Source organism: Mobula hypostoma, chromosome 25 (genome assembly GCF_963921235.1).
Source record: "Mobula hypostoma chromosome 25, sMobHyp1.1, whole genome shotgun sequence".
Lineage (NCBI taxonomy): Eukaryota > Metazoa > Chordata > Chondrichthyes > Myliobatiformes > Myliobatidae > Mobula > Mobula hypostoma.
The window spans coordinates 18,360,545-18,382,087 of NC_086121.1; the positions used below are offsets into that span (position 1 = coordinate 18,360,545).

Consider the following 21,543-nt stretch of genomic DNA (forward strand, 5'->3'; position numbering starts at 1 on the left):
CAGGAGCTCCCTATGGTCTGTGGGTGCTGGGCTCTCACTGGCAGTCAGAGGTGAAGTGATGGGAGTTTACTTCAATGCAGCAGCGTTTTCCTCAGACCAGGCACAGAATGAGGCAGTGTGATGGGGTTAAAGTGATTCAACGGATGGAAAATGCTCCCATTCTTTCCACCCCCACCCACCCCCCGGTGAGGCCTCTTAACCCCCGACACTTCCAGCCATTGGGATCAACATACACCGACGCGAATGGGCGTTCTTCACTCAGGCGCCTGCTCCAGCAGTGGGTGACCATAGGACAAGTCCGCCATTCCAGTACCTCAGCCGTGTGGCAGACCTGGTCCTGGTCCTGGTCCTGGTCGGTAATGAGGAGTGGGAACCCTGGTTGTCTGACTGTACTGACCTCCCGGCAAACCCCTACAATCAGCCAGCAGTGGACCAGCACTGACCAACAGCACAGGGGCAAAACTCCCTACAGGGTAGTGGAAGGCCAAGCAAAGCAGTTTGCACCTGGGGGTGTGGGGGCACAGGAAGAGGGGAGTTCACCATTTCCCCAAAACTTCAAGAACACCTTCACCACTAACAAAGGAGCTGGTTGTAGACGGTAGGAGGAATGGAGACAGGCATCAATGGATCTGGGGTTGAGAGGGTGAACAGCTTTCAGTTCCTTGGCATAAACATCACCGAGGGTCTCACATGGTCTGTACATGCTGGCTGTGGGATGAAAAAGGCACAACAGCACCGCTTTCACCTCAGACGGTTGAAGATGTTTGGTATGGGCCCCCAAATCCTAAGGACTTTCTACAGGGGCACAATTGAGAGCTTCCTGACTGGCTGCATCACACTGCCTGGTATGGGAATTGTATTTCCCTTAATCGCAGGACTCTGCAGGGAGTGGTGCAGTCAGCCCAGCACATCTGTAGATGTGAACTTCCCACAGTTCAGGACATTTACAAAGAGAGGTGTGTAAAAGGGCCCGAAGGATCATTGGGGACCCAAATCACCCCAACCACAAACTGTCCCAGCTGCTGCCATCCGGGAAATGATACCGCAGCATAAAAGCCAGGACCAACAGGCTCCAGGACAGCTTCTTCCACCAGGCTATCAGACTGATTAAGTCACACTGACATAACTGTATTTCTATGTTATATTGACTATCCTATTGTACATACAATTTATTATAAATTACTATAAATTGCACATTTAGATGGAGACATAAAGATTTTTACTCATGTATATGAAGGATGTAAGTAATAAAGTCAATTCAAGTGAAATGTGGAATTAATGCAAAAAATCAAATGCAAGTACATTAGGATATAAAATCACACAGTAATGTGTAGACAGGTAAGGGGCATTTTTGAGAGTAGGATTCATCTGGATCTTGTCCAATTCAGTGTAAGCCAGCTGTGGTTCACCCCAGACTCTATCCCAACAGTGGGGCAGGGGACTGAATGTAGCTCTGAGTTATCAAAGAGCAGATCCAGAGACACAGGAGAGTGCAGAGGAGGGAGTCTGCCGCAAGATCAAAATAAACTGTTCATGGTGTTCATGGGGACTGGCGGTACATGTGGGTGATGAATGATTGGTGGGGGGGGGCGGGGAAGCATAGAGGATAGCCTGTATAGCAGGGAGTTGGGAAGAGGCAAGACAGGGGCTGGAAAGTGATCCCAGAGAGTGTGATGCATAAGCCGGTGGAGTCGGATGAGGCTTAGGTAGGGCGAGGTGGGGAGAAAACAAAACTGGGTAATGGGGCTATAGAGGGGGATTATGAAATCAAAGGGGGCAGGAGGATCTCAGTGGGTCTGGAAGAGGGAGAAGCAGAGTTGGGAGGTGGGGGAATTGGAAAGTTCAGTGTTCATGCCTTTGGGGTGTAGACAGTCCAGGAGGGATTTGGGGTGTCGCCACGCTTCAGGAGTGCAGAAGGCCACAAGGAGATTGATCGCAGTTCCTCCCATGTGCCACATCCACACCCCCAATCCCAATCCCGCCCACCGATCTCATTGACAAATGACAGAGAACCAAAGTTGGCCTTTGGCCCTGGCAACCCACAGGAGCTGCCCCTGGTGTCTGTTCTGTTTCTCATTCATCTCACACTAAGTGGTGCACCCAATCCCTATATTCCCCCTCCCCCAAGTCCTCCAACATCCAGATATCTGTTCATCTCCATTCTGAGCCTCAAGCCCTCTGTGGTAGTGAAGATGAATGATTCAATCACTATCAGAATGAAGACATTCCCCCTCGCGTTACTCTGAAATGGCCTATCCCTTACTTTGAGATACTGACCCGTGTCAGACCTCTTAGCCAGGAGAACATCCACCCTACATCTATGCTTCATTGTACCTTTTAATCCAGTCACTCCTCGTTCTTCTAAACTTGAGGCCCAGTTACAACCTTCCAGCATACAATGTACCGCATATCCCAGGAACTAACCTGATGAAGCTTCACTGCACTCCCTTCTCTCTCTCGGGCAAGCACACGTCCTTTTTGTTTACACAAGGATCCTGACCTGGGACCCTTTCTGTACCCCTCTTACTGGACACAGCAATCCGTAAGGGATTGCTTTCCCTTGGTGTTGTTTAATAGCTCTGCTAAAGAAAGGGCTCCTTTCAACATCAAAACGTTCACAGCTGTAGAGCGCCCTTTGTTGTGGTTGGGATGCAATTAAATCAGCCCCAAGAGCTGGCTGGGTCACTCGGAAGCTTAGAACGATGACTAGCCCACAGCCTGTTACCTGAGCTGACACTGTCAGAAATATCAAACCAAAATCTCTCTCAATTGGATGTGAGAGACCTCAGGGCATGATCTAAAACAAAACAGAAAATTCTAACTCTGTGTCGGTCCACGGTCTCCTCTCGCACCACGATGTGGTCACCCTCAGGGTGGAGGAGAAACACCTCCTATTCCTTCCGGGTAGCCTCCAACCTGATGGTATGAATATCCATTTCTCCTTCTGGTAAAAAAAAAAGTCCCTCAGCCCTCTCCTCTTCCATTCCTCACTCTGGCCTCTTACCTCTTCTCACCTGCCTTTCACCTCCTTCCCTTTCTCCTATGGTCCACTCTCCTCTCCTGTCAGATTCCTTCCACTCCAGCCCATTACCTTTCCCACCCACCTGGCTTCACCCATCACCTTCTAGCTGTCCTCCTTCCCCTCACCTCACCCCCACCACCTTTTTATTCTGTCATCTTCCCCCTTCCTCCCCAGTCCTGAAGAAGGGTCTCGGCCCGAAACGTTGACCGTTTCTTCATTTCCGAGATGCTGCCTGACCTGCTGGGTTTCTCCATCATTTTGTGTGTGTTGCAGCAAGTTCCTGGTGTCCTGACCAATATTTAATTCCCCGTGTAGCAATCATCACAATAAACAGGCGACCCCACAGTTGACCTTATTGCTGTTTGTAGGAGGTGTGTCTGTGTCTTCTGTACTTCAGCTGCAAAGAGCCGAAGTTGTGAAAATGAAAGTCTTTTCTTCATTCTGTTTTTGGGCTGCAATCCCAGGCTTGCTCTTCACTGGGGACTGAGCCAACAAAGCAGTGGGTCAATTCACCTCACTCTGAACAGCAACTTAAACCCAAGGCTCACCTAGTAAACACTGTCCAGGCACAGGGTCATAGCGTTGTGGCTGGCACAACGCTTTGCAGTACAGGCGCCTGGGGTTCAATTCCCAACTCTGCTTCTAAGGAGTTTGCATGGTCTCCCAGTGACCCTGTGGCTTTCCTCCGGGTGCTCCCACAGTCCGAAGACATACCGGTCATTGTGAATTGTCCCGTGATTAGGCTAGGATTAAATCAGGGATCGCTGGGTGGCGTGGCTCAAAGGGCCAGAAGGGCCGACTCCCTGCTGTCTCTCAATAAAATAAAATATTGGAATTTGAAAAACATTCAGGGTGTGGACTGACGGACTCTTGTCAAGCAGGACTGTGCAAGGACACCGAACCAGAGTGGGCAGACTGAATAATTACCCAGCACACACAGTACGTTTTTTTTCACATTTAGAGAGACAGCTCAATTACAGGCCCTTCCAGCCCAACGAGCCTGCACCGCCCAATCACACCCGTGTGACCCGCGAACCCGTACATCTTTGGGACATGTGAGGAAAAGGGAACACCCGCTGGAAACCCACATGGATGCGGGCAGCAGGTACAAGCTCTTTGCCTATAGTGGTGAGATTGAACCCGGGTCAATGGCACTGCAATAAGTGTTCCTCTGACCGCTACCCTACTATGCCACCCTAATCTACGATCTAATAAGATGGTAGAACAGGCCCAAAGGGCTGAAGGGATTCCTGTTCCTGTAACACTTACACCCTGGCTCCTTGCTCCCTGCCCCACCAACAACAGGAGTTGTTGACAGTTCGTCAGCAGTTGCTAAAGAATAAACCCAGACGTGTATTTGCATGCTGCCGTGGCAACTGCGGATAAAAGGAGACGGTTACAAGGTGCACAGGCCAGAGATCTTTCACCTCAACGACGACTTGTGCTGTTCACATATGTGGGCCTGCACTCCTAACCCCAGCCTCTCACAGGCCAGGAGACAGCGCAGGGGGGTGGGGGGAATTGCGTCAACAGCACAGTTTCCACGGAGACACAAGCTTTGGAATCCTGGCTCTTGTCAGGAGGAAAATGATGCTCATCGGTCCCGAGCGTTTCTCATATACAACCACCAGCCTCGAAGTCCCCTTGTTTGCCTCACATTTGGTGGGAGGGTGGCACTGAGGCTGGAGCTGGACAGAAGGAGACCCACCCTGATATTTCAGACGCCCTTCCCTCAGCCAGCCACTCAGCAACACAGGACACAACCGCAACTTAAGAGGGTTTTCTTCAGAAATGCCAGAGTGCTGTAATTGCAGCTTGTAAATACAGATTGTGCGTCCTGCCACATCGGAAAAAGACGAGTGAAGAACAGAAGCGTGTGTAGCCACGGAGACAGATGGGACACATTTAAGGGCTGGCAACCCCCGCCAAGGGAAATGTGTTGGTGGAAAGTTTGGAAGAGCAGAGGCTTCAGAGGTCTGAGATGGGGGGGGGGGGGCGGGGGGAGAAACACAGGGAGGCAGAGGCTGAGGTCAGATTTGGCTCTAGTTTGAAAGGGAGGGGTGGGAAGAAAGGTGCTTTATTAGAAAGAGCACAAGTCTGTGTTTCTGCACACACCCACATTCCACGTCTCCCGGCCAGCCCAGAGTTAACCAGGTCTGCGCCAGAGCACCGGAACGCCAGGAAGGAGGAAAAATCCAAAACAACACTTACACTTTCATCCAGTGTTTGGTGAACACCCCCTTTGCATGTCTTGTCCTCCCCTCTCACCTGGTCTGGCCACCTCTACTGCACAGCTCCCTCAGGAAATCATGTTCCTTCTTTCACCCCTCATGCTCACACACCCAGACCATTCCTCCACACAGCCCATCCCATGCCTGCCCCACTCAGAGCCACATCATGGCCCCAGGAAGCACTTTTTCTTCCTTTCAGTTTGTCCCATTGCGATTTGGAACCTCTTTCGAGGTGTCTGATGAACCATCAGGTGTCTGCGGACTGGTCACCCACAAGTCTGAATTCAAAGTCTTCACCGGGCACAGGAACTAATGTTCCATGTAAACATTTACAGCCCATGTATACCTCCGAAGAGCCAGCATTTTCTACGCTGTGAACAAAAAGACTCATGACTCAATTCCAGACTGAATGTGGAATAATAGCCACTGAGCATGGTCAAACAACGGCTGTCCCGAGGCCAAAAGAGAAGAGTGGCAGTGGCTGGATTGTCAGAGGTAACACCGTCCAGCCCACAAGGCTGAAAGATCCTTTTCCCTGACGGTGGATGGGTGCTGGACTAAATTAGATTCTGGCAGCACTGGCCCACAGTCCCTGCTCTGGCTTGGGACACTGAGATTCAAACCATTCAGCATTCTCAGGGAGGAGGATGTTGCTCTGGTGGTGTGTGGTTTTCCTTCTGGTCTCATCATCTGGAGAGTGCTGGGCCAGTTCATACCAGGACAAGTTCAGAATCAGAATACAGCTTTCAACAATTGGAGTCTCTTTCACTTCAATAAAATGTCTTCATTAGTAAGAGGGCAAAAACAAAGTCCTTATCTGCCCTGGCTCAATGTGACTCCGTTCTCACATCAATACACTTTTAAATGCCCTCTGAAGTGACCTTGCAAATGACTCAACCGTGTCAAACCAGCACCAGGTCCAAGAGAAGAGCGATGAATACTGGCTTTTCCAACTACACTCGCCGGCCACGAACAAATAAACTGAAGGGATAGTTCATGGGAAGGAGGACTGGGTCACTTTGTGTTGTGCACCTTTAGCCTCAAGTATCTGACCTGATATTAGGAATTTTCCAGACTGAGCTCTGCACTGTTGGCGAGGCTGTCTCCCCCTAAACTTAAACAACACGCTCACCTGCTCCAACGTAACACAAGAAGGGAAAACAAGTAGAGTGAAGTTCGACGCAGATTGATCGAGGGAAAACTCTAGTCACCAAATGCACCCTCATCCTTTCTTAATACGGAGATTGTAAATTACTTACAGACCCAATGGAGCCTTTCCAGAAAATTCCATAATCCCAAGTTCATCAGTCAAACCAGTACTTGGGAAACCCACTCTGCTACTTGTTAATCAAAACAAAAAAGTTTTGACAATTCTTTCCTAGTGTGAACGTGTCGGCTCTGCAGAGTTTCCCACTTCCTTCTTCCAACACTTTAGTTGTCCCAGATGTTACTTTCCTTTATGCTTGATTGGTACAATTTGTACAATCTTTCTGTGTAACTCACTTCGCAGAATGATTACAGTGTGGAAAGAGGCATTGCAGCCCATTGCTTTCATACTGGCTCTACGCAAGAGCAATGAAGCTGGTCTCCGTCCCTCTCCCTCCATGCACAACACCCCCCACCCTCATAGCCTTGCACTTTATTTACTTTCAGAAACTTACACAGCTCCCTTCTGAAAAGCGCTATTTCATCTGTCTCCATTATTACCCCTAACCACTCACTGTGTATCAAATGCCCATCCACATTCTGTGAATGCACATTGGAACATCTGAGGAGCTTTTCCACAAAATTGAGCTTCAGAATTTTCCCTGTTATAGATGTCGATACAATTCAAACATCAACAGCTGATATCAACAGATGGAATCAAGGACTGGGTATACAATCACACATCACAGCAGGTTAATTCATTCTTGAATAAAACTTGCAGGTGAGACCAAATGAAGTTGGGTTTTTAGAACATAGAAATTTACAGCACATTACAGGCCCTTCAGCCCACAATGTTGTGCTGACCATGTAACCTACTCCAGAGACTGCCTACAATTTCCCCAGCACATAGCCCTCCATCTTTCTAAGCTGCATGTACCTATCTAAAAGGCTCTTAAAAGACCTTATTGTATCCGCTTTCACCGCCGCCGCCGACAGCCCATTCCACGCACCCATCGCTCTCTGTGTCACTTACTCATGATGTCCCCTCCGTACCTGTTTCCAAGCACCTTAAAACCCCTTGCATTAGCCATTTCAGCCCTGGGAAAACTCCCCTGGCTATCCACATGATCAATGCCTCTCATCATCTTATACACCTCTGTCAGGTCACCTCTCATCCTCCGTCGCTCCAAGAAGAAAAGGTCAAGTACACTCAACCTATTCTCAAAAGGCACGTTCCCCAATCCAGGCAACATCCTTGTAAATCTCCTCTGCACTTTCTCCAGAGTATCCACATCCTTCCCGTAGTGAGGTGACCAGAACTGAACACAGTACTCCAAGTGGGGTTTGACCAGGGTTCTATATAGCTGTAACATTACCTCAAGGCTCTTGAACTCAATCCCACAGTTGATGAAGGCCAATACACCGTACGCCTTCTTAACAACACTGTCAACCTGCAGAGCAGCTTTGAGTGTCCTATCAACAGGGACCTCAATATATCTTAGATCCTCTGCACAGCCAAGAGTCTTACCATTTATATTACATTCTGTCTTCAAATTGTACCTACCAAAATGAACCACTGCACACTTATCTGGGTTGAAGTTCAGCTGCCACTTCTCAGCCCAGTTCTGCATCCTATTGATGTCGTGCTATAACCTTTGACAACCCTCCAGACTATCCACAACACCCCCAACTTTTGTGTCATCAACAAACTTACTAACACACCCTTCTGCTTTTTCATCAAAGTCATTTATATTTTTTTTCTTAAAAATCACAAAGAGAAGAGGTCCCAGAACAGATCCCTGTGGAACACCACTGATCACCAACCTCCATGCAGAATACGAACCAACAACAACCACCCTTTGCCTTCTGTGGGGAAGCCAATTCTGGATCCACAAAGCAAGGTCTCCTTGGATCCCATGCCTCCCTACTTTCTGAAGGAGTCTTGCATGGGGAACCTTATCAAATGCCTTAATGAAATCCATATACACTACATCCACTGCTCTACCTTCATCAATGTGTTTTGTAACAACCTCAAAGAAGTCAATCAGGCTCATAAGGCACGACCCGCCCTTGACAAATCCATGCTGACTGTTCCTAATCAGATTATGTCTATCCAAATGCTCATAAATCCTGCCTCTCAGGATCTTCTCCAACAACTTGCCCATCACTGAAGTCAGACTCACCGGTCTATAATTTCCTGGATTATTTCTACTCCCTTTCTTGAACAAGGAAACAGCATTTGCAACCCTCCAATTCTCCGACACTTCTCCCATCCCCAGTGATGACACAAAGAGGCTCAGCAATCTCCTCCCTTGCTTCCCACAGTAGCCTGGGGTATATCTCATTCGGTCCTGGTGACTTATCTAACTTAATGCTTTTCAAGAGCTCCAGCACATCCTCTTTCTTAATGTTTATATACTCAAGCATTTCAGCCCGCTGTAAGTCATCCTCACAATTGCCAAGGTCTTTGTCCCTGGTGAATACTGAAGCAAAGTATTCATTAAGTACCTCCGCTACTTCCTCCGACTCCATGCACACGTTTCCACTATCGCACCTGATTGGTCCTATTCTCACATAGCTCATCCTCTTCACACTTGTAGAATGCCTTGGGGTTTTCCTTAATCCTGCTCACCAAGGCCTTCTCATGGCCCCTTCTGGCTCTCCTAATTCCATTCTTAAGCTCCTTCCTAGCAACTTTGTAATTTTCTAACAGTACCTAGTTTCTTGAACCTTTTGTAAGCTTTCCTTAACTAGATTTTCTACATACTTTGTACACCATGGTTCTTTAACTCTACCATCCTTTCCCTGCCTCAATGGAACACACCTATACAGAACTCCATGCAAATCTTCCCTGAACATTTGCCACATTTCTGCCATACATTTCCCCGAGAACATCTGCTCTCAAGTTCCTGCCTAATAGCATCATTATTTCCCCCTACCCCGATCAAATGTTCCCCCAAATTGTCTGGTCCTATCCCCCTCCAGCGCTATGGAGAAGGAGATAGAGTTGTGGTCACTACCTCCAAAATACTCTCCCACCAAGAGATCTGACACCCGACCAGGTTCATTTCTCAATACCAGGTCAAGTACAGCCTCTCCTCCAGCTTATCTACACACCTAACAAACTCCAGCCCATCTAAACCCCTTGCACTAAGGAGATGCCAATCAATATCAGGAAAGTTAAAATCTCCCATCACAACAACCCTATTATTATTGCACCGTTCCAGAGTCTGCCTCCCTATCTGCTCCTCGATATCCCTCTTACTACTGGGGTGTCTATAAAAAAAAACACCCAGTAGAGTTATTGCCCCTTTCCCGTTTCTGACTTCCATCCACATTGACTCAGTAGACCATTCCTCCATAACTTCCTCCTTTTCTTCAGCCGTGACACTATCCCTAATTAGCAATGCCACACCCCCACCTCTTTTGCCTCCCTCCCTGTTCTTTTTGAAACATCTAAAGTCTGACACACTCAGCAGCCATTCCTGCTCCTGAGACATCCAAGTCTCTGTAATGGCAACAACATCTCAGTTCTACATATTGATTCACACTCTAAATTCATCTGCCTTGTTTATGATACTCCTTGCATTTTTGAAACAATTCTGGACAATCTTCTTCTAAGGGAATATGGACACACAGAGAAAATTTTAAGAAACAGTAACCAGGACTGACTGCATCGGAACTTATGCGCCATCTTTAAGTATTATGATCCAAAGGCACTCCACCCAGGTGAAAATATGAACAAATGGCTGGAGAAGATGTAAAGGTGATGACTGAAGGTCAGATTGACAGAGTAGAGTTTCAGAACTTCACTAGCGGCTGGGGGGGGTGGGGGGGGAAATGAGCATCCTCCAGTGAGTGACTGTAGAGTGTCACCTTGGAGGGAGAGACAGCACACAAAGGAGTACGTTATCTTTGACCATTCAGGGATAACCCTGAAAATCAACATTAAATTGCAGATATGATTAAGGATCATTAGCCGCCTTCACAGTGAAATTAATTCTGAAAATATAAGTAACTTTATTTATTCTAGAGAACACAAGTAGGGACTTAAAGTATTTATGAAATTGGAAAAAGTACCTCCCTTTGAATAACAAATTTGTATTCAGAATTCCCAATTGATTAAATTCTAATCAAAACCTGAGCTACTGGAAGCCAGGGAAAGCAGAGTCACCCCACGGGACAGAAATTCCAGGTCAATGCAGACTTGGAGCGAAAGTTTGTTGTCAGATGCTGAATTTAAATTGTGGAGTGAAATGTGTTTTTTGTGTCAACAGCCAACATGGATGTGCTGGAAGTAGCCCACAAGTATCTCCACGCTTCTGGTACCAACGTGGCATGCCCAGAACTTACTAACCCGAACCCGTGTGCCCTTGGAACGTGGGAGGAAACCGCACGGCTACGGGGAGAACGTACAATCTCTTTACAGACAGCAGCAGGAATTGAGCCTGGATTGCTGGTGCTGAGAAGCATGACGCTAACCACGAAGGTATCATGTTTACACCACATGCTGCCCTTGGTTATGATCATCTGATCATCCCTAATTTTTAAGCGTTCCACATGCCTCCACTTCCTTCACAACCTCTGGAAATCACTTGCTAAACCTTTTATCCCATCTCTCTTTAAAGGTGCTCAATAAAACCTTCGCACTTAACTAAGCCTTTGGGTCACCTGTCTCAATATGTCCTTGGGTGACTGGGCATCAAACATTTGTGGTTGGCAACACTCCCGCTTTTATACATCCTACCACTGACGATGGATGCAAGTCTGGAACAAAAATGACCCTGATTCGGCAGTCTGACTCAGAGACCGTAGGAGGATGTCTGACAGTGCTGGAAAATAGCATGTCATACAGTCTTTTTCCGATGCTGACAACGGAGTTCTCAGCCTGGATAACCCACGAAGTTTTCTTTAACTTGATGTACAAATCTTTGTAGATGAAACATCTGGTCTGAGATTGGAAGCATCCATCTCAGTATAAAGCCCCTCACTCCAGCAAACATAGAAAATAAACACACACACGCGCGCACGCATGTGTGGGATACAGAGATAATGTAAAATTATCCCACAATTTTCCACTATACTTATGAAATCAAAGACTTATTTTTATTATTCCTCAAGTCTTAAAACATTCCAATTTAATTAAAAAAAAAGAAAATGAGACTTCCTATGGTCTGTTCCATCGAGGGAGTAACAGACTGACAGGGCCCCAACCCTCACCCTTTGAAGGAGATGCTCTGGGAACAGATCCCTTAAAAGGAAAGTCAGGGAGAGTGCAACGGCTCATTCACATGTTAATGCCTCACAGATGGGGCCAAGGACAGAGGTACAAACAGAGGGGCTTGTTGAGGGAGAGCTGGGACTCAAGGCACAACAAAGATCTTACCATCAACAAAAAGAGAATTCTGTTCAAAACCCTGCTTGGAAACACTTCAGCAAAACAGAAACTTGTGTGAAATCCTCGTGGAAAATCATTTTGTAAGTGCATATATTTCAGCTTCGAACCTTCTGCTACCATCTAAGAGGCATCAAATGCTCACCATGTAAAGAAATTCATGAGAATTTCTATTCTAATTTAGGACCTCGCACAGAGTAATCCCATGGGCCTCTGAAAGGTGTAGCAGGAGGCAAGAGAAAGGGGTGGGGGAGTGAGAAACTATACAGCAGGTTAAACCAAATAGTTTCCCCAATGGGTCAAAAACAGGCGCTCTGCCAACTCTTTACAATCCACTAACTAGTCCTCAACTGAAGGTCATGTTCAAACAGAGTGAGAGGAACGCATGTAGTGGGTGGTACGGTAGTGTAGTGTTCAGCATCACGTTTCACAGTGCCAGCAATCGGAAGTGTTTGTTTTTCTTCTCATTGCCTTGCGGCACATCAGGCCGCAACTTTGCCACTTCCTTAACATTTTTGTCTGTTTATTTTTTAAAAAAACGAGCCCGAATTGCTAGCTCGACGCTCAACCAAGCATGGATGGAAAGCGTGCGAGGAGCCGGCCAGATTCGAACCCGGGACCACTCGCCTTGAAGTCTGGCATGGATGTGGCTTCACCACCGGCTAAGCGACTGGAGCATCGAGGTTCAACTCCTGCCACTGTACGCGAGGATTGTCTTTAAAAAAAACACACATTCTCCCTGTGACCGTGTAGGTTTCCAGCGGATGCCCCGCTTTCGTCCTGCATTCCAAAAACATTAGGGTTACCAACTTGCGAGTGTGCTATACTGGGGCTGGATCGCTTGTGGGCTGCCCTCGTTCGTAGACCATGTTGGTCGCTGACGCAAATGGTAACTGTGACAAATGGAACTAAACTAATCTTAATTGTGCTAAGGAAGCTTGTAATGATCAGTCACCTCACTGGGTTGGTCAGCAGTCACAGCGTTCACTGTGATGGTCACATAGGTGAGAACCAACAACAATCCTGCCCAATAAAGAACGACGATAACCCAGTTAACCTCGGCAACCTGGCAGCATTGTGGTCAAGTTTACGGACAACAGTTTGTAACCCAGTTTTTATTTGGACGGATACATCTTAGTGAAACCTGGGCTCGCACTGGTCGGCTGACAAGTTTGTCACTTTACCATACAGCAGCAGAACTGCAGTTTTTGCATTGGGATTGCTGATGTTGCAGTGAATGGTTTGGTGCTCTGCCCACCCGTATCCAGGACTGCATTAGTTCTGCCAGACTTTCATTCGGTTCAGCGCCCAACAACCACTGTACAATAGAGGAGTTCACTCCTGCCTTTCATTTACAACATACGTTGGCTCCCCTGCTCAGAGGAGATTGAAAGGCACCATCACAGTTGCTGGTCAACACTCCTGGTTGGTCAGCTTTCTGAGAGAAATTCCAAATTGCAACAGGATGAATTGACAAAATAAATGTCTCCTGGAGCCAACACAGTGAGAGGGATGGATAGGGATTGGCACAGAATGGGGGGACAGGAGCGAAGGTACCAGGAAATGCTGGCAGTAGGTGAAGCAAAGATTGGCATTAGCTGAGGCATAATGGGCCAAGTAATCTCCTCGGAAGGGCAAAAATCTAAACCACATCAAATATTCTGCTTTCTTCACAGAAAGAAACCTAGAGTTGGTGGAAAGTCTCTCTGAGGAGGCTGTTACTTGGTTAGATAGCATACCCAAGATCAGTCGACCAGCTGATACACTTTAATCGAAGCTGTTAACCTCATCTTTGACATTTTCTTTCAAGCTCCGGAGTTTCACCAGCCTTTGTGTGAAGGACCATTTCCCAGCATCATCCCCAAGTGATCCATCAGGTACAGGAGAGGGGGAGAATGACTGGGGACACTATAAGAGAGGATCAGAAATCACCCCTCCCTCGTCGCCACAAGGGCTGAGCTAAGAACAGTCACCCCCCGATTCAGAAACAGCGAAACTGAAGGATGTTCACAAACGCTGTCAGAAGTACCCCCACCCCCATTAACATTACTGAAAAGATTCCGGGAATGTTCCACTCACTCCAAAGACGGGAAATAAAGACTGTGGGTTGTTAGACATCGTTGGATGAAGCTGCTGCCATTTGCCGACAGTTTACTAATGTTCACGTCTGCTCCCTGCCATGAACTAAACAGCTCCTGTTCTGTAAACAGGACACACAAGGGTGGCATTGCAGAAAACTCACAACCTGTTTATACTGGACGCTGCACCCCAACTTAAAACAAATAAGTTTAATATTTTACTGGCCCTGCCAACCAGCTTTCTCCTCAGCAGGCAGGAATGAAACATCCAGAATCAACAGGGCAGCTGCTTTGAGCCTGGGTGGTTGTTTCATTAGTCTGAACTCAAAGGGGAATAAAATCTTTCACACTGACCCATCAAATATTAAGGCAAAGAGAGGCAGAGTTTAGAAAGAGAGTGAAGTTCTCTCTGCATTATTACAATAAGTGGTGCCAGAGCAGGGAGAGCATGGGTCCAGAAACAGAAAACATGGGAAAAGACAAAAACTGAAAGGTTAGAAACAAACCTGTGGGCGAGTCTAGAACCAGGGGGCACAGCTTCAGAACAGAGATAAGTAGGTATTTCTTTAGCCAGGGGGTGGTAAATCTGTGGAATTTACTGCCATAGATGGCTGAGGAGGCCAAGTCATTGTGTATATTTAAAGTGGAGGTCGAAAGGTTCATGATTAGTCAGGGCATCACAAGTTACAGGAAGATGGCAGGAGGATAGGTTTGAGAGGGGTAATAAGCCAGCCATGATGGAATGGTGGGGCAGACTCGATTGGCCGAGTGGCCTAATTCTGCTCCTGTGTCTTATGGTCTTCAATCTGCATTGTGTACAATTTTCCATAAATCTAGAATGACAATGTCTTATAGACTTTACAGTCCCATCAAATACTCCATGGGCAGAAGCATCACAATACCTTTAAATTCCATCAATGTCCTGTCAAGCAGTAAAGGACACAATGGGTTAGATACGGAATAAAGTTCTCTCTAGGCTGGCCTGTCAATGTTTCTCAATTGACGCGCATCTATTTTCTGCTTTCCTTGACTGAATACGAGCCAGAACAACCACCAACACCAAGTCCACACAATGTGCTGGAGGAGCTCAGCAGGTCAGGCAGCATCTACGCTGAGCTCTTCCAGCACATTGTGTGTACTGCTCTAGATTTCCAGCATCTGCAGTACCTCTTGTGTCTATAATGCAAACCCAATCCTATATCCAATATTATTCACAAGAGTCATCCCTTTATCCTTCTGTGAGATCATGAGCCATTACGCCAGTAAAGTTGCGCACTTCAGAGGGAAAAACGATTTCTAGTATTTTGTTGTTTCAGTATGTTACTTACATTAACCGATTCCAAAAAGCTCAGTGTTCGTCCGGCCATCTCACGATGCAAGTACAAGTCCTCAGTCCTACCTTCCTGAGTACTTATTTCAACACTTATCTGTTACCAAGCTCTGAAATTCTTTTTCCTCAAACTAAGACTTCTCTAATTCACATCTGACCAAACTTTTCCATCACCAGTACACAACACCTTGCTTTGACTCAGTATAAATCTTTGGATGATTTATTATCTTTGGGTGACTTATGCACTTGGAATGTCTTATTGCATGAAAGGTCCTTGCAAAATGAATGGAAGATTAACATGTATCATAAATAAATACACACACAAACTGGGAAATGGAAAGCTTCACTCCTACCCCCATCCTGCACTGCACCAACAATCAGAGTGACACTATCACAGCTCAGGGCACTGGAGTTCTGACATCATCTGTACGTCCACCCCATGACCACGTGGGTTTCTTCCGGGTGCTCCAGTTTCCTCCCACAGTCCAAAGACGTACCATTCAGTAGGTTTAGTAAATAGTTTCTTGATTAGGCTAGATTTAAATCGGTGGGTTCTTGGTAGTGCGGCCCAAGAGCTGAAAGGGGCTATCCCACACCGTATCTCTAAGTAAAATTTTTAAAAAATCTCTTGCTCACCTTCTCGCACCCGAGGTAAATTGGATTTATCTATTACGATTTCACTCATTGTGGTCTTGGGATTCAACAGGATTGGGTAGGAACATCCAAATAATCAAACATCTGGAAAAACAAGAACAAACAAAAATATTTTATGGGTGGAAACTTGAAGAATTCCTAGTCTACTGGTGGATCTTAAAATTCCAAGGTTTCAAAAGCACACAAGTTGAGAATAAGCGGAGGTGCAGAGACCAGGCACGGGTGGCAGGTGTTAGAGAGATGAGGCAAATTGCATCCCATTGCAATTTCATTGACAGTGGAAGAATGGAAAGAGCAATCAGGCCCACAGGAGTGAGGGGTGACAAAAAGGGTCAGCCCTGGACAGGGTAGCACAAGCCTCCATTTAACACAGCAACAGGGAAGTGCCAGAGCTTTAGTCTCCAGGTCCAACAGCCTGCAGGAACTGGTCATATGGGGTGGCGACTAGAGAACCATCTGTCCTTGTGGAAGCGCACTCGGGAAAAGTACACCGGCAGAGGCAGGGAAGTACTGCGGGTGTCCGAGTCCGGGGCCCCTAACCTGCCAGTGGTCCAGAGGATGAGGATAGCCAGGAAGGGCAGCGGAAAAAGCCTGGCAGGAACCTCAGTGTGAGCATCTGGCAGGCCCCTGGCATGGTACTGGCTCCAATGTGTTCCACTACTGCAATTTTTTTTTACATGGCCACCATTGGCAAGGGTTCCAGTAAAATCCCTTTATACCTTTTTCCCATTTCACACTTAAATTTATTTATCTCATTCCCAACTTCTTCTATCTCCCATGCTTGCTAACCCATCGCTTGGTTCCCCTTTCGTCACCCCCCCCCTTTCTCCACCTTTATCTAGTGAGGCAACATCTCTGCCCCCACCTCACAGACGCCACTCGGCCGGCTAAACATCTTATTTCCCATTTCCAGCACCTGTGGCAACCTAAAACCAAAACGGCCACAAAATGAACCTCGTCCCAGTAATTCTCGGTGGGGTGGGGTACGGCTGTATGGAGCGGAATTTATTGGCCGTCCCTCCAGAAGAACAACAAACTTCACGACATACTGCAGTGCGATTAAATCTGATTCTGAAGTCGCCGGGGAGCCGCCGCCTCGAACGGCTGCGGACTGGCGTTGGGTGGAGCTTTACTCCTGGTCACTGAAGGAACGTTTCCACTTCAGACCGGTGTCGTCTGGGATCGGAGCTCCCTCTGCACACGACCTTCCGGAGGGATGTGTGGGGTGGGGGTGGAATCACACTCATCACTACCGCCTCCAGAACACAGAAAGTACATCTCGATTTCCCCTAAAAAAAAATGCAAACTCACACCATACAACGTCCCCCGCAAATTCACCCAACAATCAAGCCGTCCCCTCCCCGCCTGTCAGAAACCACCGGTCCCCGGTCAGCGGGGGACACCAGGCTGGGGTCTAATTCTGATCAGCAACCGAGAACACCCGACCCACCCGCACCCGCACCCCCACCCCCACCCGCACCCCCACCCCCACCCTCTGGAGTTCAGACAGTTCATTACCAGCCTCTTCTCACTGTCCGTCGTCTCCGTCAGCAAGAAGGCTGCAACAGTTGGGACAAAACTTGCGGAGTTGCTAAAGTCGGCCCGCTCCCCACTCACTGCACCGGAGGAGAGTGTAGGCGCCCAGATTTATACCGCTATCTCCCTGCACTCTCTCTCTCTCACACACACAAAACTACCCTTCCCTTCCACTGGTGAACTCTCCACCCTCTCCCCCCACCACAACTCTCTCCCTTTCTATCTTTAATTCATCCCGTAACCCTCTCCCTTCGCCTCTATATCCTTCTCTTCTCCCTCTCCCGGTCCCTTTATCCTCCCCACTGCCACTTTCTTTCCTAATGCTCCACCTCTGAATCCGACAGCTGTTGTCTTTGGGACTACGGAGGGCAGCCGCTGCCAAACCACAGTCAAAATCCTGTCACACATCTGTTCTGGTGAACTTGCGGCCAAGCCAGCGGCGTGTGAAGACAAGAGGCCGACTGTGGAGCCCCTGTGCGGTCAGCCGCGCACACCGGGGAGCTGCCCCCACCCGCCGAGGCCGAAGTGCCGCAAGGACACACGCCAGTAAACAAGACACCGACCGCTCCCTCTCCTTTCACCCGTCTCCAGTCCAACCTGCAGTCGTTCACATCTACGCGCTTACCGATTGCTACCGCACCAAACATAACACTGAAGGGGGTTTTCAGGAGAGATTAAAGGTCGGAGGGGGCGCTTTAATTAGGAGGACCTCAGGCATCTGAAGGCACCGCCAGACGCGTTGGAGTGGATGAGCAAAGGGTAAAACCGCAGGAGAGCGTAAAAGCTCGATGGTGATGGAGATAGAATAGATTCCATCACCTACAGTCCGAGCATCCGCACTAGAGTGGTCATCGGTTCGAATCCGGCCAGCTCCTTGTATGCTTTCTTTTTATTGACTTTTTAAAAAAAAGCGTGTATACAAACAAGAGAATATCTCTGGTATATATGTCAATAACAGTACATACAGAAGGTAAAATAAACAATATTAGAATCACACCTAGTGTTGATCCACAAAGTGTAAATTTGATATAGAATGTATAATACGGGAAAAAAAACCCAATGCAATTCATTCTCCTCTACTTGTATGCTTTCCATCCGTGCTGGGCTGTGCGTCGAGCTAGTGCCTCGGCCTCGTGGGAAAAAAGAGACGGCAAGGTCACCGCCGAATGCACCATAAGGCGCGAAGAGGAACATCAGCAACCTGCAGCCCTCTATCACCCGCCAGTCAGTCACCATCTCCACTCTCCCCGGTCTGCGCTTTCCCCTCAGCTCTCCGTACCTGGGCCTCGCCAGCAACGCGCCATTTCCCCTCCACGGATGCTGTCTAGCCCGCCGAGTCTCTCCACACGGAACAGCCCAGACCGTGAACACAGCGATGAGGGGTACCTCTCCCTGCCTGGCCGGCGACTGAATTGTACTTAGTACTCATTTAAGTTATGAGGCAAAGAGGAATGGAAGCATTGCGGTGTACAGGATGTGGTAGGCCCCAGGCGGAGAAATTTGGATGGGCTTGAATTTAGGGACATTTCGAGAGGGAAGAGGGACCCCGCACATCTGCTTGGACTCCGGAGCTGAACCGGAGTGAAGACAAATGGTTCAGGGGCCTCAGCGTGAAAACAACGCGGTGTAAATAAACTCGAATGTACCGACACCTGGGAGGGGGAAGGACTGGAGTTGGAACAAGGTTTATTAGGTGCTTCCGCTGCAGTTGAATAGCCAAGGCTGGTGATTAAAAGCGCACTCCATTCATTTAAAAGGCAGATGTCCTGTCTGAGGGTCCATTTACACCAATGTTTGGGGCAGGAACAGAGTTTGAACTCTCTTTTCCGGAACCCATGGCCCTTACACATCAAACGTGACCATTGGGAATTGGCATCGAGCTCGCCTTTGGTGATCTCCACCTCGGTGGTGGAGCCTCGCACCCCTGAACTCACCCACGTTGCCCATGACCGAATCTTCCCGCCACCACTGCTGGCTCACCGGGATGAATCGCTCCACCCGGTGGTTGCTCCCCGCACGTTGCAGGCAGATTTAACAGGATTACTGTATGTTTATTGTGGAGGGATTGAATTTTATGCAAAAAAAAATTCCTAGTTATTTGCTGTGGGAGCAGATGAAAATTTGAATCCATACCAGCCACCCCCAACCCCTACCCTCCACTCCTCCCTCTCTCTCTACCCTCCTCTCCCCTCCCCATTGCTCCTCCTCCCCTCTCCCCACCCCCTCCCTCTCGCTCCTCTCCCCATCCCTCCTCCCCACTCCTCCTCCTCCTCCCCTCCCTCCCCTCTTCCCCCTCACTCCCCACCTCCCCCTCCCACTCTCCCCAGCCCAACCCCTCCTTTCCTCCCCTCCTCCTCCCTCCCAACCCTCATGCACTCCCTCCCCATCACCCCTCCCTCCTGCTCCTCTTCTCCCCTCCTCCTCCCCACAAGAGCCGCCACACTTCCCGTACTCACATCATATGCCCACACCTCACTAACCCTAATCCATACGTCTTTGGAATGCAGGAGGAAAGCGGAGCACCCATAGGAAACCCACGCAGTCACGGGGGAAATGTACAGTGCAAGCTCCTTACAGCCGACAGTGGAATCGAACCCCAGATGCTGGTGCTGAACATAACGTTATGCTAGCCTCTATGCCACCATGTTAAGGAAGGCAGCTGATGAAGTAGCTAAGGAGGGTTGGACCAAGTATACTCCTGTGAGAGTTCCTCCAGCAAGGCCCTGATGCCAGGGTGATGGACTTCCAACAACCACAACCACAAACATCTTCCTTTGCGCACGGTTTAACACCAACTCCCTTTGAGGGGTTTCCTCTTCATCTCCATTTATTTGTATTTTACCAGGGCACACTTGAATGTGACAGAGCACTGAGCTGATCATCAGCTGCAGGGTTACTTCACCCTGTCTGTTCCCAGTTTTAGTGGTCGGCACATGATATAGCCTTGTGTTCCACGCATTTCAGTTTACGATAACGTGACCTTTGTGTGTGAAATTAAATGAGGTGCCACCTTATACGTGCTCCATCACCAAGAGCACTCGGTTCCATCTTCATGCAATTGTCATAGTTGAAATCGCTGTGCTGACGTTTTTCCTAGTTGCACTGATGGACAATCGCTGACCGTCCAGCTGTAATGGTATGATACTGTTTACCCTGCAGTTGATTTTATTTGTTCTAATTTGATGCCCTTTTTACACTGGTGCATTGCTCTGGCTGCACAAGTGCACCGTTCAGACTGTAGCAGTATAATCAGGAAGTCCAAGCACTGTGTAGGATGAAGGGGTGGACCCACCAATGGATAATCCCTTAGGAGAAGATCATACTGAACTTGAATGATCAAAGATACAAAGTACATTAGTATATGTGCAGAATACAACCCTGAGATTCATCTTCTACTAGAAGAATGTGTTGGATCCCCAGTACGACCCTCCAGGATGGCTCTCAGTGACAACTGAAGGCCAAAGCATGAACATTCACCTGACAAAGACATGGGCAGGAGCTGAAAAATAGAAATCTGTTTCCATAATCGGTTTCCGATGGGGAGATGGTCCTTCTGGGCTCTCGTTACTATAAACCTTTGTATCCTTCACAGAGTAGTCCAGGGTGGGGACTAGATTACAGTAAGGACTGAAAACCCAATTCATTCGACCTCATTGGACTAACAACCCAAATACAACCAAGGTGCATCTTAAATATGGATGTAATAAGCCATGCTGTTGTACCAGGAAAGTAGACATAGGCAGTAAATGCCACTCTTAATGATGTCCATGCTATGAGACTACTTGGACAAAAGACTCCAGGAGAACGAATTGTGAGCGATGTTAACAAGTGACTTTGGAACTGCCTCCCACCAGAAATCAATGCCTTCAGAGCCTGGGAACAGCAAGGAATCAAGGTAACCTTTGATACTTAACAGGAGTGACGAAAACCTGTGGTCCAGAAAGTGGCAGTTTCATTATTCCTTCTAGTTCACCACTGTGGATTCATCCACTCCAGCTGTCAGCCCCTTGATTTAAAAGCTCAACCAAAGATCACACTGTGTGCCTTTTACTTTTTACCTCCAGTTTCCTTTAATTTCACTTATAGTCTCCATTTTAGCATATTTATTGCAGAACATGACATCTAAAGACCATTTATTCACACCAGAGCGA

At 47.9% G+C, this 21,543-nt stretch overlaps 1 protein-coding gene across 4 annotated transcripts in view; it reads right to left on the bottom strand.

The window, feature by feature from the left end:
- The window catches only part of ccdc187 (coiled-coil domain containing 187), a 58,381-nt gene extending 40,275 nt beyond the window's left edge, over positions 1-18,106 (bottom strand). Inside the window, exons 1-2 of one of the 4 annotated variants that reach the window (XM_063033427.1) lie at positions 18,018-18,106; positions 15,839-15,940 (exon numbers count right to left, since the gene is read on the bottom strand). In XM_063033427.1, coding sequence (XP_062889497.1) covers positions 15,839-15,887 — 49 coding nt within the window. In that variant the 5' untranslated portion in view covers positions 15,888-15,940; positions 18,018-18,106. The other 3 variants (XM_063033429.1, XM_063033430.1, XM_063033428.1) reach the window with 3 other exon arrangements.
- Between the last annotated feature and the right edge of the window lie 3,437 nt (positions 18,107-21,543).